Raw genomic sequence first — 18,214 nt, 5'->3', positions numbered from 1 at the left:
TTATAGGAGTAAATTGTCCTGTTGAAGTCATAGGCCAGGTTTGGTTTCTGGTCATTCCAGAATAATGCCAAGTGCAGCTGGTAGAGTTAGGTTTACTCCCAGGAATGAGCGCTGCAAGGTCATGCTTCAAAAATTGTATTTGAGCTGCTCAGTCACATGTGTTTTCACTGCTCTTCTATTTGCATAGTTCAGAAATCAATACATACAGCTCTGATTCATTCTGACAAGGTAGTTTCAATGAAAAATAAATAAAAAAATAAATCAGGGGAAACCATTAAAGTGATTTATTATTTTTTTTTAGAGAGACCAGTAAAACCAAGTTGTTAATTTCAAAAACATGCTTTAAAAAGCTGAATCAGCATTGGTTGATCTACTAAAGCAAAACAATGAGGGTAATTATCTTAAAATGCAAAAAGGAAAAGGAGGCAGAAGTCTTTCTCAGTATTCATTTTTGAAAGTATGTAGGGTACACTTGCATTAGAAAATACACACACTATTTCTGTGCATGTCAGTTGTTTCCCATACACGAAGGTTCAAAGCATACAATGGTATTACCCACACACCTGTAAGACGCAGTGTCCAACACGCTTATAAATTGGTAATTAAGTACAAGGTGATCCGAGAAAGAAAAGGTAACAAGCGATACACAGTATATATTCCAATACTGTCACATTCAAGTCATGAAAATCTCTGGAGACTCTCAGCTGATTTATACCTCAAATTTCATTGTTTTTTTTTTTAGAAAACATTCACATGATTTTACTATTAAAATCGCCAGTTTCTTGGAAAAGCCAATAAAAAAAATGTTACACTCTTCATTTTCTTGCCCAGAATGTTCTCAGCATTGGAAGTGTCTGTTAACATGTTTTACTTAGCCTTGAAATAAACCTGTTCTAATCTGTACTCAGTGCATAAACTGTCTATAATTCGTTTAATCATATGGAGGGAAAATAAATATTTGGCCTGCAGGCTGAAACACTCAAATTTTCTACTAGGATTAATTAGTCTAAATATTAAAAATTATCTTAGGCACTGCTGGTTGCAGTTTTCAAAAACAGTTTGTGAGTACAAGTATTGGCTTTGCTGATAATTACAGGCACGTTATGAAATTGCAGTGCACTATAAGAAGGAGCAATTAGCAAGGACAACAGTCCGGAAAATGCAGCTGCTGTACCAAGGACACCATCTGAATGAATACCTGAGCTAAAAAGAAACGCGCTCCTCTACTCTATAGGCATTTTCTGCAGGGCACAAAACATACCTGCTCAGCAAGATCCCTGGTCTGGCAAAGAAGTAAGAGCTATGACAGAGCTACATGGGGAGTTACATGCCTAACTGCCACATTAGGCATCCAAATTAAACTTTTGTGAGCTTCTGCTGCCTAACCTTGTCTGTGACATTGAACTGTGTCCTGCCAGAAGCAGAAGTAAAGGTCTTGATCAAGTTATGAAGTTCTCTTTTGCCTGTAGGTCTCAGGCTGGGAGAAAGGCAAAGTGATGGTCCACTTCCAGGGCAAATTGTCTGGTTGTCCTATGGCCAAAGACACCTACCTCTTGTCCATCTTGTTTGTGGGAGGTGAGAAACCCTCCTTCTGCCCGATGTGTAGAAGAGCCTCCAGCCCACGTGCTCTTTGCCTCGAACAGCGATGGTTTTCCTGCTGGGGTCACAGTGTTGTGTTGTAGGGGCGTGCTTTAGCCCAGGAGGATGCACCCAGGACCCCTCCTGTGCCACCAAAGCCCTTCGGCTCCGTGCAGCTCCCCAGGAGCAGGGTGCACACGGTGGCAGCACCCGGTGGGCCTTCCATCTCCTTGGTGGGTGCCTGTAAAGGGCTTCCATGGGAAGCCCTCGTGGCTCTCTCCCAGCCGGTGGGGAAAGAGGCACACCTGCAGTTTGAAGCCTGCTCTAAACCAAACAGGGCTTGGACATCAGGCTCCCTCCTGATGGCCCTAAGTGATGCTGTAGCATTTAGACCTGTTTTCTTTGGTGAGCAAGAGTTGATTTTGGTCAGTGGTCTCACAGGTAGGAATCCTGAGTGGAATTGCTGCCTGTCCAGAACTAGTTTTGAGGACCGCATTGCAGCTGGACTGGCTCAAAGCACCTCAGGTGGAGAATGCAGGCCCTGTGACCCTATGGATGTGGCTCATGCTCACTGCATTTTAGCACTGGAGTTGCAAATACTTGAGTCCCCATTCAAGGCAAAATTTCCACAAACGGCAGGGGCAAGGAAGGGAGGACTCTTCTGTTGCTGAGCCAGAAGAGCCTGTGGTGGGCATCTCCAAGGCGAGGCCACGTGGGAAGCACCCTACTAGCACTGTGCTGGGTTACAGTGGGTTCTCCATCCTCTTTGCCTTGTGTCCTTTGTCCTTGCCTCTGCTGCTCCTGTGTTTTGTACGCAGCCACAGAACTAATGTGATTTCAATGGGTTTTCATCTGTGCTCGTGCAGTCAGCAGGGAAACGAGCCACAGAAGGAGAATTCTGATTTCCTAACCCATAGTCATCTCATCTGTGCTGAGTATGTCTTGGGATAGTAAGCACTAGTTAAAAAAATGTTTCCCAGCATCTTAAATATGAGAAACTTGGAATATGCTTTTCTACCCAACAAAGAATTCCGTAAAGGATTTTCTTTTTCTCTCAAATACATGAGTCTTTCGTTGATGCCTAAACTGTGATGAAAAACATTTAGCAAGTTTTAAGATATATTTTTTAAGACTGAGTTGTATCACTTTCAGACATCAAATTCTGTTCTGCGATACACCACTGTGACCCCCTGATTTCAGCAGGGTTGCTTCGTTTTTCCTGAGAACAATTTGATAAAGATCTAACTGTGCGCTCTCATTTTCTTCCTTGTGATGGAGGAACGGAACCATAACATTAGTCAGCACTTTCTGAATTTTGACCCACAATAGCAAAGATACCGAAAGACAGGAGAAATAGATGGAGGCAATTACAAACAGTCACTTGATTGATGGTTGACATTGTTAGAGCTTCAACTGTATGTCAGGTTGCGGTGGTGCTGAATTCCCATCACTGCCGGTGGGTGTTGCCATGGGCAACAGCGCACTGAAGCCAATAAAAAGGAGAGGAAATGAGGGGAAACTCAACCTTGGGGGGAGCCGGAGGGCACGCGCTATAAATTATGTTACACTTAGCAATATGCAATATCAAAATTCAGGAAAGCTATGTGTACCTGCCAGCAGTACTATGTCAATTCCTAGTATCTGTTTCTCCCATAAAGCATGTGTTACAAGTTTTATATGGCTTGCTGCTTACTATCCTGCATCTATCTTTATTCAGGGAAGAAAGAAGTGGTAAAATAATAGCAGAAACATTTCTATTTGGTGCGTGTATTCACTGCTGTGCAATCTGGATCTCTGCTCCTTCCCTGCTTCTTTCTGATAGCGAAAATGATGTGGTTCAGTTGCATGGTAACATATTGGCTTGCAACGGTACTGAAATTTCCAGCTATTCCCCTATACATATAATTAATTGCACAGAGGGTTTTGTTTTGTTGTTGGTCTGTTTTGTTTTTTTTTGTTTTTTTTTTTTTTTTTAAGGAAGTATCACACAGAACGTGATCAGCAGATTTGGTGTTTCTGTTTGATTGTCAGACAGACCTAGTCAGCTTTTCAAAGGTGCTAATGACTCACTTTCCTTGGAAAGCAGGAGGGCTCCTTATAGCATCTGGTTCGCTGGGCCAGGTTCTGATTTTCATGAGGCTGGTGTCAGTTCAAGGTACCTCCATGAAGTAAGTGGACTTTGTCACAGGTGTAAAGTTAAGCTGAATTCATCTTTAATTTCTGCTGCCAGACAATGGTATATTTAGCATCGCATTTTTCATGGAGTACAAAGGCTTTTATTCTCCCATGAATGGGAACTCGTAAGCACTGCAACACATCTCCTCTTGTGCCCTATCACGCAGCAAAGAAAGCACCCTCAGTTCATAGATCACAGTTTTGCTACCCTAGTTATCCCTGTACTAATGGAAGGAGACCAACTTTCACGTAATACCGGCATCACCACATAGAACTGGACACGTTTGGTTTTGTGACCTATCATGTTTGATTAAACTTTAATGAACCCCTCTACCGCAGATGTCTACATGTGACTCTAGGACTGCACTAGCTGTAATAATAACCATCTTAAATTGTACTGAAAGAACTGCAAGAGAAGAGGTAGTCAGTCCAATGATATTCTTTTTCTCCGTCATTTCAAAATACTCATTTCAGCTGCAGATTATACTAGAAAGGCTTATCCATGGTCCAGTTTTCAATATAATATAAACCTGAAGCATAAGGCAGCAGATTTCCTTTTTTATTTTTATTCTATTTTCATTGAAGCCCATTATTTTTTTCCTTAGGGGACACTGTAATTTAAAAAAATGCATTAAAGGAGTATTTAAAAACAAACAAACAAACAACAACCCTCTAAAATTACCATGCAATATTTTGCTTTTATGCAAGCTTCCCCTTGCTGAGAAATTTACTGCATTGTTAATATGAATTTCTCAGGGAAGCAGGGACAGATTGGTATTTTTAAAGATAATAAAGTTTGTTGTTAAATGTAGCAAAGGTAGGCAATTCTAAAGGCCCTGATCAATCACTAAGAAGCTTTGTTGTAAAAAAATACTTCTTTAGAATACAAAGCAGGCTTTTCAGAACATCCAGGCATAAAAGAGGAGGGAAGAGTGAGAGAGGAACATCACAAAAGCAGGCATAATTGATTCATAACATGTACTGAAGAGATGCAAAACAACAATGTAATTACATACTATTCTGTTTTCCTGCAGCTCCTTGCATGTGAATTGACCAGCTTGCATCCCAGTTCTGCTCTGTATTATTAATTTTATTAAGCTGTAAGTTCTTATATTTCAGTCTGTTGTCAGCTTTACAGATTTTTACAGCAGCAGTTGAAATGGAGCGGAGCTGAATGAATGCTTCTTGTGCTGTCTTCCATGTCATTTCAGAAAACAGCGCAATCTCACCGCAGGCCTTCCCTTCAGACTGACTAAACCACCAAGTAAAAACAAACTAGGCTGCCATCAAGATAATATCCGATCAATTAAGCATGTCTCTGAAAGCATTTCTTAAAAAAAGTGGTGTGCCAAAGCCTACGGAAGCCTTTCAGACAGCTTTTATCATAAATAGACATTGACATTTGCAGGCTTAATTTATGTCTTTGAGAGACACAGTAAAGCTAGAGGAAAAGGAGGTCGAGGATGCTGCCTGAGAAGGAAGTCTTTTTTGGTGCAGCTCCTCCCATTTACCTCTGTTTACTGCCACAGAGTCCAGCATAGGCTTCAGTTTCGCATTCAGCTTCACTAGAGACTGGAAGAAAATAAAAAAAAAAAAGAGGGAGGGGGAGAGAGAAAAATATTGATGGTATTTCCAGTCTGCTGATGGACAGACTAGGGAGTAACATGGTAAAAGGAGCCTGAACTGCACCATGCCCCTCACCCTCCTCGCCCCTGGCTGTAAATTCCCATGTAGGTAAAATTTTTCATTCCCTTTGAGATTTCTTTATCATTTATGATTTATCTCTGATTTGACTTGAGGCTTTAAGTAAGCCACCGAAAACGTCAAAAAAAGCGCATAAGGTGGCAGAATTGCCGCACAACTACTAGAGCTTTCTTGTAATCCTTACAGATAGTCCTTCTGAGGCATCCCCCAAGTGACTGGGGCTTCTTGGTTACTGGTAGCTATGAACTAGTTGGATGGCAAGCTGGACAAAGCTGAAATAAGCTTCAGATTCTCCCACATGCTAGCTTCTTATTTCCTGCTATAGATGAGTAAACCACAACAGTACCAGGCTTTCCAAAGGTGGCAAAAAAATCCCTTTCTGTGTCCTCAAAGAAAAAAAAAAGAAAGGTTTCTTTTTAAATTCCACTGAAATTGCCTCTTTTCTACATACCCAGTCCAAAGCCCACAGAAGTCAGTAAGAGTCTTTTATCTGTTTTCAGCTGGATTTGAAGTACCCCCCCAAATGATATAATCCCTGCGCTCTTTTACTAGAAGTTTATTTCAACTTCCTCTTTAATATCAAATGTTTCTGTAGAAAGACAGTAAGTGTTTCACATGGCTTTGTCCCTACATTGAAGAGAGACAAAACCCCATCAACAGCAGCACATGATGCAAAGAGAGGGTTAACAGCTGCCCCCAGAGTGGCCATGTGCTGTGCTGGTTCAGGACAGAAGATGTATTTTTCTTTTGCATTTTTTTTCATTGGGAAGAAATGGGTTTTGATGAAAGTTGGGTATTGCACTTTCTCTGATAGCATGGAAACTACATACTTGCCATTTGAAATAAAGGATTGGTGCGAGGAAAAAAAAATATGGAGAAGGCAGCAAAGGGTTATCTTCTAAAAGTGTAGAAAATTATAATGAAAAGAAGGGAGAATGGAAAAGGAGCAGGGAAGAAGGTACCTTTGCAGTTGATTATTTTCTTTTTATTTTTTTCTTTTGTGTGTGTGTGTGTATGCTTTAAATAGCAGACCTAACAGCAACCACTTTAAATGGTCCCCAGAGCCCAGACACGACTAAAGAACTGGATTTTTTATAGCCAGCCTGTAAGCCATGGAGCTTGGCTAGCTACTGAAGTAAGTCTCGGTAAATTTTTAATTGAGCTATTATATGATAATTAAGGGTTAATGGCCTGATTTTAAGATGTGCTGAAAACTTGCAATTTCAGTTGACTTCAGTAGCAAATATGAATGCTCAGCACTTCTGAAAAATCATGCCATGAGTAAGTAGCTGATTTGTGTGGAAGTTGAAGCAAATCTGTTTGAAATTATTTCCTGAGAATATGGCACAAACTGGGCAGATAATTTTGCAGCTTTGTAACTGGAGTAAGGAGTAGAGCTTATTGCAATCTCTGCCATGGACAGTATTACTCCCTGGTGGCATTTGTGCTGTTTTTAGAGTGGCTGTGGGTTGTAACACTCCTGGCACCATACCTCACAGCTCCCTGTTTTAGCTCCTTATTTCATACCATTTTGTATTCTCCAAACCAGTTTGGTGGAATCTAAAAAACAGGGGCAGCAATGCAATAAAAGCACCTGTCTGACGAGCTCACTGCTGATGTCCTTAGCACCTGCATGGCCTCTGCCAAACCAAGTGTCTGGAAGTAGAACTTCAGACATTCAGATCTTGACAGCAACTTAGCAGATCCATTCTGTACGAAGCCAGTATCCATCCAGAGTTAAGTTTGATGGCATTTCTTGAATCTTCAAAAAGTTCTTGTGAAGTATTTTTTCAGTATCTGCTTAAGATTTTTATCCTGCCTTTGAAAATATTTCAAACATCTCTCTGCACAAACACGGCATTCTGTACTCACACCCCATCAGCCTCAGGATCTACAAGCACAAAATGCCGTGCAGTTTGTTTCCATCACAAACATATCAACAACCTGTATCTGCCTACAAGCAGTATAGAGGAGGAGGTCACTGGACAGTAGGCTCTGTCTCAGCCTGTCTGCTCCGCTCGAGGCTATGGCTACATCCTTTCTGTACCATTTTGTTGCCAAGACTTAGCACAAAACCACGTTTTCCATCCTAGAGCCAGGGAGCAAACAAGGATCAGGGCATGACCAACTGCCTGTCCCTCCAGGCTTAGGCATGTACCATGCTCTTACAGTAGGTGACCTGCCTCTGACAGGCATCCTGCATCTCACCTGGGTCCAAAGGTGCCGGGAGGACAGTGGGTGCTTGAGCTGCTTTGGTCAACTACCTTTGTGTTGGCTACAGCAGAAGCCCCAGTTGATCAGTAATAGAATCAGGAAGCACCCACACCCTGTAATCACCACATCTCAGGAACTGTAAACGTTATTAAATCCAAAAGGAAATACACAGCTTTCCCAGAAATGTATCCCTAACTGCATATTATGGAGTCTGAGAGCCCAGACACAACAGAGGTCAGTAGGTAAATAACAAGAATGGTTAACTAATAACATTAACTGTAATGAAAATAAATTAAAAGGAATATTTAAGAAAGAATAAACCATGTCTTCGATATTCAGTTTTACCATAGCACAAGCAATTAATTCTATGGAAAGCTGACAAAATATATAGTGTAATTTTAAGAAACTTTATTTTGTTATACATTAATTTAGATTAGGGATCTCGACAGTGCAGATTTTGCACTTAATCTATAAAATATCTTTATTCAGACATTGATCTGATGTTTAAACCACTGCTTCTGTATTTAGTATCCTTTCACTTTGGGACTCTTTCATTCTGATCTAGCCTTTTAATTAAACCAACTACTATAATTCCTATGGAAATTAGCTTTTATTTTATTTTTTCCAGCTACCAAAGCATTTAAGTAGGACTTTTCTGATACAAAGTACACAAATTGGATTTTACTTCTGCTTGAGATGTAATTAAAAACTCATTTGATTACTATATTTCTGGCTCTGTTTTAATTATTAAACTCCAGTAATCAATTTTCTTTTATGAAGCTTCTGGGAAATTATCTCAAAAGCAACACATTTCTCTCCCTTCTGGCAGGTTCTCTACCATTTACTGAATTACATGCATAGCACCTGTTCCTGATTCGGATTAAACCACCAATTTATTCCTAAAGCTATTTAGGTTTATTTGGCTGTAGCCTAGTCAGGCTTTTCTGCCTCCTGGCTGCACTTTTACTTTCCATTTTACTGCATGAAGCCCCCTTGATGTACTGTTCCTCCATGCCACTATTTTTGATACATGCCTTGTACAAACTGCTTTGCTGTCTAATTTGCTACCCAGCTTCTTAAGGGCCAATTTATTCTTTGCTTCAATAGGAAGAGGCTTGGTGTTCAACAGCTGACACAGGTTTACCCCCTTTCCTGTAATAGCTGCTCATCTTCACAGAGCGATAAAGCATGCTGGGAGAGCGGTTGTGCTGGTGGTTCGTGCTCCAACATTAGGAAAAGCCAGATAGGTTTGCAATTCTCTTCTGCATCCATGTGTTACCTCAGGTACGTGGCTAAGCTGTTTCTCAGGAAGTTACTGTACAGCTCTGAATTTTTCCTGTCACCTTCAATGATTTAGGTCTCTTTTGTGACTGTGACGTGCTCTGCCCATGATATCCTTTCACAAGGCAAGCTCTTCTTATGGATGTGCTCCTCCACTACAACAGAAGGTTACTGGCACTTCAGCACTACAGCACCCAACTGACACTGTAACTAAAGCATAGAGAATGCAGAAATTGTAGAAGTACCAAAAACAAACAAACAACCACCAAACAGAAGTTTCGGGGTGGGAGTGATGGATAGCAGAAGGGGCATTTGTTGGTAGATCTGCCTCCTGGGTGGAAGGGCAGTGGTGGGGGGGCAGAGGGCTGTGGCTGCTACATCACCATTATCTCAGGGAAAGGATGTTATCTGAGCCAGCCAAGGTGCAGCACAGATGTGGCCAGAATCTAATCTACTGCTAAAACAAAGACAACGTTTTGTTGTATTCTGAGACTTAACACCAAATCATTTTAAGGGGCACATTGCATGCCCTAGCTTATGAACACTGCAGGACCTCCAGAGGGTGTCTTTTTTTTTTTTTTTCTTTTTTTTTTTTTAAGGTTCTCATCCAAATATTGCCCAGTTGTGACCTTGTTTAACTTACGCGCCTTGACAAGATTATGGCTCACGGAAGTATGGTTGTGGGTCTAATATTTGTAAAGCGAGTTTATGGAATAAGACCATATAAATTCAGTTTTATGACTGAACACATATCAAAAAGTTATAGGTCGCAGTGTTCACTCTGCTTTGGAACCCAGTGGTTTCTAATGAATCACTTTTATTATGTAGGCAGTTTCTGAGTTGGAAGGGAGGACTAGTGACCGAGAAGCTATGGGGATAAATTCAGACCTGGTGTAAGCATATGAAGCATTGCTGAAGTCAAGAGAGTCGTGACCAGTTACAGCAAAGCTGAATTGGACTCCTGAGTTTTGCTGAAGTGGCTTTCATGTAAGAATACATAGGCCAAAGGTGAGCCATCTATCTGAAAATCCTTGAACTTCAGATTAGTTCAGATAAAAGGGATCTGTACTGCAGTCATCCACAGATTGAACCTCATAATACAAATATTTGATGCACGATGTTAAGAAAAAACAAAAGCATTTCTGCATGCATGCCTGTGTACTAAAACCAAAGAAACAGATAAAATTTCACCTTCTGTAGGCAGAATACATAAAATACAGTGATATAGAGAAGATGCAGGGATTAATGTATATGAAGCTTTGACTGTGTGCACATGTGACTTAATTATTTGCCCTACTGATTTAGGGTCATATGTAACCATTAGGTTCCAGAAGAAATTACTGTATTTGGGAGGTGGCTGAGTTCATGGGGGAAAAAAAAAGAAAAGACCAGGATTTCATTGTTGATGGAGACTTTGTTTATTCTTTCTAGGGCTAGCTGAGGGCAGTTCCAGGGCATCAAATACACAGTGCAGATGTGCATTGTTTTTGCATTTCTGCCAGTGATTTTTCTTTTAATGCCTAAAACTGTAATTAGGTCAAATGAATACACTACTAACTTTCCTGATAAAAAATGGGAGTTTCCTTTATGTTCCATATAGAAGTCGTCAGTGGTGGGGAAGAGAGCTATTTGTGAACAGGAAGGGATCTAATACACATATGAGTGTTCAGCTCTTCTGCTGTGAATCAGTGTTATATTTCTGGTGATGGTACAGTAGCAAGAATAATGCTGCACTACTTCATAACTAAACGTACCTACTATGGAAGGATGATTATAAGATTCTCTGGTAGTAAAGACATGCCAAGTACTTTGGGGGGGAAGGAATGTGTACAGAGTTCCTGGTAGCAAAGTGTGTTCTGACCAATATCAATGTTGCTTTGCTGTCAAAGGGAAAGAGTAATATAGGAGTGGTACCTACTGAAGTAGCTCAACTGATGTCTTGGTAGAGTTGTAAATGATTCATCCGTTCATAATAATTTCATGAAACTGAGGGTTTGCTCAGAAGAGTTAGTGTTTCATAAACAACTTCTTATTTGTCTCTACTGTTTATGGTTTTGATTCTACATCTCAAGTGTGGAAATATAAAATGTTTCTACCCCTTCTCCTTTCAACATTTTCACCAAGCAGCCGATCAATGTCTTCTGCCATACTATTAAATGGATTTTGAAAAACTCTTCAAACCGTATCAGCCTCATATCCTTATTTAGTTCTTCGAATTTGCCCTCAGCTGGGAATTCTGCAGGCAACTGTGATTCTGTTGTGTTAAACACTTGAAGTGTTTCATTCATCATCATTTCTAGTCCTTTTCTGATGCAATGTAGTTTGTGCTTTGTCTTTCTTGAAAACTGAATGGCTGTTAAATTATCCATTTATCTTCTTTCAGATCTGCTGTACAATTTGAGTTCCCTCTATTGGCTGTCTCTTCTACCTTATCTGCCAACTTTTCAATCTACTTCCTCAGATCTTTATATGCATTTCCATACGCGACTGCATGTCCTTCGCAACACATTGAGCAGATAATCCTAAATAAAATAGCAACAGAAACTGTAGTATTATGAATTATTCACTTCTCTCAGATCATGGTGAAAGCTTCATTGAAGCCAAGCTTCAATGAAGTTGATGGCAAATGTTCATTCTTCTGTATTCTCTCAAATATCTCGGTTGTTGACCTGCCCTTTCAGTTGAGATCTTTCTGGCATTAGATAACTGAGAAGTAATTTGAAGAAGTACACTTGTCTGAAGGGAAAAATGTTTCTTCTTTCTCTTCTTTCAACCAATTTGGGAAAACTGGTACATTCCTGAAGAAACTAATACGATGTTTCATCAGTAATCTCACCAAGTTACAAAAATCCTAACAAAAATAATTTCCAAAGCCAAAAAGAAGCCCTGCCTGCTCTCAGGAAATGAAAAAAGAGGATGAAGATCTTCGTTTCTCTTGTAAAAAGCTGTTTGTGATACTTACTGGCACAAAAATCCTTGTTCCAAAACCAGCAAAATTGTGCCTTTCCATACCACACTTAGTGACTGACTTTCAAAATTACAAGTAAAAACATTCCTTCTTTTTCTGGTTTTCTTTTATTGTATAGCTCTTCACCTTTTCTCTCCGTTAGTATATGAGTAGCAGAAAAAATAGACTCTTAGGTTAAGAATAAAGAGGTAACAAAAACAGTCTGCTGATGATTTATCCCATTACTGTAAGCTGTAATACAGTCAGAGTACATGAGTTTTCTGAAAGTTCAAGAGCATTTATTCCAGGTAGCCTCGCTTACGTTCATCATTGGTAGACAAGCAGCAAGGGCAACAAATGTGCTGAACCCAGCCACATTGCTATTTCAAGGCTACAGAGAGATCCTTCTGCAGTGCAAAGTCTCTTTTCTCTGTGACAAACCCTTATCCCTAACATAATCTTTAGCTACCAACTCCCCTCCAGCACTGGCATGTGGCATAATTTGCCTGATTAAATTTCCTCTGAACCAGATTTCTTACAAACACAGCAGAATATGCTGCACCTGCTCTTCCTCGGATAATATTACCCCCTGGATTTCAACAGAAAGTGAGACTAATTTAATCTGCCAATGTGTGTGCAGCCTCAGTCCATGGTGTATCACAAACTGCATCCTAAACCTATCTGCCTTACTAATCCTTGTCAGCCAGGCAGTCCCAGGAAGCATAGATGCATTCTCTCTCACTCTTTGTGTCCAAGCCATATATCAGAAGTAAGCCTTGCTAACATCTTTTTGGTGTTCATTAGGATCTACCAAAAGCTATCCTTCTCTTCCCTCAGCATTCTATAAGGGAAAAGCTGATTTCAATGAGAATCACACAGAGCTGATGAAATTCCTCCCTGTAAACACATTCTTCCAGTTTAGTCCTGATTCCCCAAACCTACCCACTTTTTTTTTTTTTTTCTGTTGAAATACTTCTCAAGAACGTGCGTACATGTTTCAGTGAATGGCTCTGTATTGTTCGTAGTGAACAGCTCGCTACATAGTGCTAGCCCTGCCCCCTAAGTGCAAACAAAATAGAACAGCAGCGCTCTGAATTTTGTGCCAGCAACCCCAGTTTTGGGTGAATACTGGATACAGCAAGCCATTGTCAAAGTGTACATACAGATAAGATCTTTGTCTTCTAACTCATTTTTTTTATTATTATTATTTTAGTTATTACTATATCGAGGACAGAGACTTTCAAACCAATACATTGCTTTGGTTACCTCCAGTGACTCTTGCCTGGATAAGTACTAAGCCATACCATACAGCCCATTCTGGACTTCCAGAGGAGTGGTCTAAACCCTGACTTTCTTATGCGATATTTCCTTATGCAGAACTGTCATTGAGGGACCGAGGGAAAAGGATAGATTTGGTATTTGAAGAAGGGCTGTATCAGGACATGGCAGTGTAAGCATGATTCTTAAAGCATACCTTTTCTTCTTTTCTGCAAGGGACTATTAAAAGGTTAATCTCCCACCTTATAATTGTAGCTAGAGTATAAACTTTTGGAAAAAATCACTGTGTGTGAATATGAAGTTCTAATTCAGGGTCTAAGTCAATTCTTGAACTGGAGAAATTAAAGCAAAGATGTAGCCATGATAGCTGGAGACTTTGTCTTTTTTTTTTTTTTCTTCCCTACACTTTGTAGAAGCTCTGCCACTTATTATACCCTGTTCCTTTAATATCTGCTAACAAGTAGGATAGATGTTTCTGCAGCTACATCACCATAGAGGAATTACTCTAAAGAGGATTTAATTACAAGGCAGGACGTTATTGGCTGTAGGAAGACAGGCATATCAGAGCACTTGGAGTGATTAGATTTCTTTCTAAGTCTGTCAAACTGTTATAAAGAAGGGCTCTGTCCTTCCATGTTTCATTCAAGTCTAAAACGTTTAAAATATTTGCTAGAATTAAAAATAAATATTTCTGCTCTTCCCAGATTCTCCCTAGAATCTTGGAAGGAATAATACAGCTTTACTTCTGTGTATACCATTCTGCGTTTAAAGCTCCTACTTCCCAAGAAAATCTTGAATAGCACTAAAACAGAGCAGTTCAACGGAGCACCAAGGTAGAGGTGAGCAGGGCAATCTCAGGCACGCATAAGTTGTATATGCCATGAGCTTCTTTATCTTCCACAAAGACATCTCCCTTAAATTTAAATAGCTGCTGTCATTCTCACTGACTACCTGACTATGTATTTATCTGCCCAGAAGCAGAGTGCATGGCCTTTGGCCCTGCTATTCATAGTGTTACTGTCTCTGCCTAACAATGCTGTGAACAGAGCTGGGCTTCTGTTAGCATCTTTTGTTTGAAGTGAATCACTAACGCTTTGATGTTGTTTGTGAGAAAAATAATGATTAAAAAGAATAAGATCTTTGCTCTCCTGCTCTGTCTGCTCCCTACAGAGAAATCTGATCTGAGTTAGGAAAAATCTGTGGCTGATCCTGTTTTAGGTGCACACACACCACAGAGTCCAGGAGGGGAATCTATTGGTGTTGAAACTCCTAGCATCTCTTTACAGGAGGTTCAGAGCAGTAATTTGTCTTAATGATTGAAATGGTGCTCCCGTTATACAACACGAACATTTATGTTCAAATAAGTACATAATACTTTCCCTGCATGGTGAACGCAGCTGCCAGTGTAGTCATAGTGCTTTATTTTCAGCAGGATGTCAGATTTTCTGCTTTAGTTGCATGTGATTCTCCTTTACATAGTGTACCAAAAAAAGGGGATGATTGCTCCGTACTGAAGCTACATTAGTAGATTTTAAATGCTCTACAGATAAAAAAAAAAAAAAAAAAAAAAATGCATTTTTTCCTTATAAATGATTATTCTAATAAGCTTGTTTCTCATCTGTCTACTGATGAATGCTTTTCTTGCTAGCATTTTTGAATAAAGAGCAAATGTGATGCAGTAAAGCGTAACTAAAGCCCCTAAAATCAGAACTTCAGAGTAAATGGGTGGCTGTTATGCTACTCAAGGCAAAAACTTCACTGTCACATAAAAACACTCTGATCAGTGATCACTACGGTAACAAAAAAGTAAATTCAATAAAATTATAATGTCCCAAGTGTAATAAAAAGAAATGAACAAAAAATAGGGAAGCTTTTATCTTCACAATCCTTTGATACACAGTCTGAAGGAAATAGATTTGATTACTACAGTATTTTGAAATTGGAGGTGGCTTAATTCCCACATCGAGCAGCAAATGTGGGACAGATCGAGGGAGCAGAGCCACAACTTACCTTGTGCCAAGAGTCAGGCTTACAGAGTAAAAACAAAAAGGTTTTGATTTAGTCAATTGGATATGGGAAATCTGTGTATAATTATTATTATTTTTTATATCCCAGTTATTATGTATTTATTTATATTCAGCTTCACATTAGCTTATATAGCACATTTTATACAGCTGTAACCTCCTTCAGGGTTGGATTGGCATTCCAAACAGTAGTCAAACAGGATGGCTAGCAGAAGGTGCATGGATCTTGAGAATTTACTAGTCATTTGTAAACCTCCTTACAGAAACCAAAATGGGCCACACTCAGAAAATGGTTCCAGCCAGATGAGCAGAGGTACACATTTCCTGCCATGTGTTTGCTTTATCACATTGCCATGATACACATCTGCCTAATAAAGGAGATTTAGGTTATCCTTTACTTGGGACAAAAACTACACCTCAGGGTGGGTTGTCATAAGCTACCCTGAGGAGAGCAGACGAATATGGAGGAGGTAGAGACAAATCTCCCCAGAAGACTGATTAAATCCCAAAGAATGTTTCAAAATGGAGGAGGAAAAAAAAAAAAAAAAAAAAAAAAAAAAAAAAAAAAGAAGTGGGGGGAAAAAAAAAACGCTTAAGGCAAGGAAGGCCAGAACTCTCTAGAAAGCTCTGCGAAATCTATATACCAAGTGTTTTAATTATCAAATATTCCTTGTGGGCACTTTGACACATGACTTAGCTCTGGACTCTGGAGAAGGTATGGGTTTGTTACAGCATAGTCAGTGGCACCAGGGTGGTGTCAGATCACTCCTGCAAGTGTGCACTATGGAAGTTCCTTCCATGCTGTTACTTCAGAAATGTGCAGCTGCCAAGGATAGCCTGTCCTCAGGACTACTTTGGGTAAAGAAAACTTCGGGGGGTTCTGCTGGTCTTTTTATAGCAAAACTTCTTTCTCACTGTAATGGTAGTTGCCAGCATTCACTGATTGCTGGGACCATCTCTACAGTCTGGGTGTCAAGTAAAATGGAGCACAGTGTTGGGTCCTGCCACAGCAGCTGGGTTGGTATGGAAGCACGTGTTCGCCTGCAGAGTTCCCTTCAGGCCTCTGGATGCCAGGATCTGCCCATACGGATTCAGGATTTCTAATCACTTGCACAGAAATAACTATATGCAAAAGCCTTGAGTTTGTTCTCTATGGCTTAATGTTGTAATTTTGGTATCAAAATGAGCGTCAAATGTTTGTCAAATATAAGGTTTTTATAAGCACTACGCTAGTGAGCTATATAAGCACTGCTAAGATTTTACTAATTTGTCAGCTGCCACTCTGCCTCTTTATGTTGCATTTGTAATGATGTAACCCATTCTGTCCCCACATGCAGTCCCTACAACACATCATAAAGGCTAGAATTTTAAGGAATATATTTAGAATGAAAAAAAAAAAAAATTAAAAATCTAAGACTTGCCCATAGTTGTAGTGTGTTCAGCCAGCCCTAACCAGAGGATTTACAATGCCTGAATACACTGCTGATGTGATATGTGTATTGAGGTTTGATTAAGCTGGATATGAAAATTAAAACTTGGCTTCTCATTCAAGAGAGAATCTCCCGCAGTGTGATACTATGACATCAAGTTTTCTGTTTACCCCTAAGGCTGGTGCTGCAATGACTTCCAGGTTTGATGGTGTCTCTTTTTTAAGTTGTTGAGCAGCAGGCTAATAGCTGCACAGCATGATGCAAAGACAGCAGAAAGCAGGGAAATCAGATGTGAATATATTCCCCAGAGATCTCCTGCTAAGATGGAGCTAACTAACCAGAGCATTAGTGCTCAGATCTAGTCTTCTCCTGCAGAGGATGGTCTGATGATCAGCTCTTCCTGCTTTATTGTACTTTTTTGGATTACAAATCATGAATTCTGGTATAATATGCATTATAATGTAATATGAACTATTATATTGAATGGAACATTGTTTTTAAGAGTTTTCCTCCAGTGTCATTCTCTCCCTCTCCCCTGTTGGTATCCAAGATGAGCTTATTATTAAAAAAAAAAAGTGTGTTTCTATGGATCTTCTGTGCTTGCTTTGTCTTCATTGTTTGAAGTCCATGGATTTACAGTTTATTTTATCATGACAAATTCTGACCTGAAGAAGGGACAGGATCTACTGGCAAAGCAAAGCATTAGTCCACCCTGCTATTTACACCAGTGTGTATTCTCCCTGTCACACAATAGGAGTTGCCTTTGCTACTGGGCAGCCCCTTCTCTAGTAGCAGTGGCAGCCTCAGATGCCACGAGGTACGGAGGGCAGGGTAAGCAGATCATCCTTCTTACCTTTTTTACTATTGCTATATGAGGCAGTTTGAGGTGCAGGGAGAGTATTTTTGCAGTTCCCCCAAAATGGCCAGCCCCGTGTTTTTACAGATAGCAATGACCTAACTGGCAGTCTTTAGTGACATACGGTGGTCTGTGTGCTTTCAGTGTGTAGGAGGAAAACTGGCAGACACTGTTATCAATGGTTAAGTTGCTTTAGCCTTATTTTCCATTTATCATTCTGCCTGTGTAGTTCTGCTTCCTATACAGATAAAAGTTAAAATTTGAAGTTCATGTTACGCAGGAATCAAATTCTGAAGCTGGTCTAATCCAAAAAGAGGGAAGCATTATTCTGGTCAATCAAAGCCCTAGTTAAGTAGTACTTGAGGGTTTACATTTTATACCAAACACCCAGGCAGTCTGTGCAGAAGCATTGTTAAAAGACTAAACTCCAAGTTAAGCAGCACACAACATATATCACAAATGATTTGCCACTGACCTTAAAGGCGTAGCCTAGAGTGCCCCTTAACATTTTGGAAAAGAAGCAGAAGGGAGCACAAAGGCTCCCTTTGGGTCTCCTTCTGATTCACAGGTATTTGGATGTGTGCCCATGCACAAGTCTGACAGCAGCACCTAATGAGTCCAGCCCACCGGCACCACTCCACAGCACACCCCACACCTTGCCATGACGAGAATTGGTTTGTGTCAAACATAAAATAAATAGTTGCCTAAACAACTTCTATAGCTTGGA

General features: G+C 40.1%; 1 protein-coding gene across 3 annotated transcripts in view; it reads right to left on the bottom strand.

Moving 5' to 3' along the window:
- Positions 1-4,413: 4,413 nt before the first annotated feature.
- Positions 4,414-18,214, bottom strand: part of PDE11A (phosphodiesterase 11A) — a 136,826-nt gene continuing 123,025 nt past the window's right edge. For all 3 annotated transcript variants that reach the window (XM_032190159.1, XM_032190157.1, XM_032190158.1), the window contains one exon: positions 4,414-5,325. In XM_032190159.1, the coding sequence (XP_032046050.1) occupies positions 5,164-5,325 (162 nt within the window). In that variant the 3' untranslated portion in view covers positions 4,414-5,163. The remainder of the gene's footprint in view (positions 5,326-18,214) is intronic.

The sequence above is a fragment of the Aythya fuligula genome, chromosome 6, assembly GCF_009819795.1.
Source record: "Aythya fuligula isolate bAytFul2 chromosome 6, bAytFul2.pri, whole genome shotgun sequence".
Lineage (NCBI taxonomy): Eukaryota > Metazoa > Chordata > Aves > Anseriformes > Anatidae > Aythya > Aythya fuligula.
This window is presented reverse-complemented; position numbering and strand designations above follow the sequence as displayed.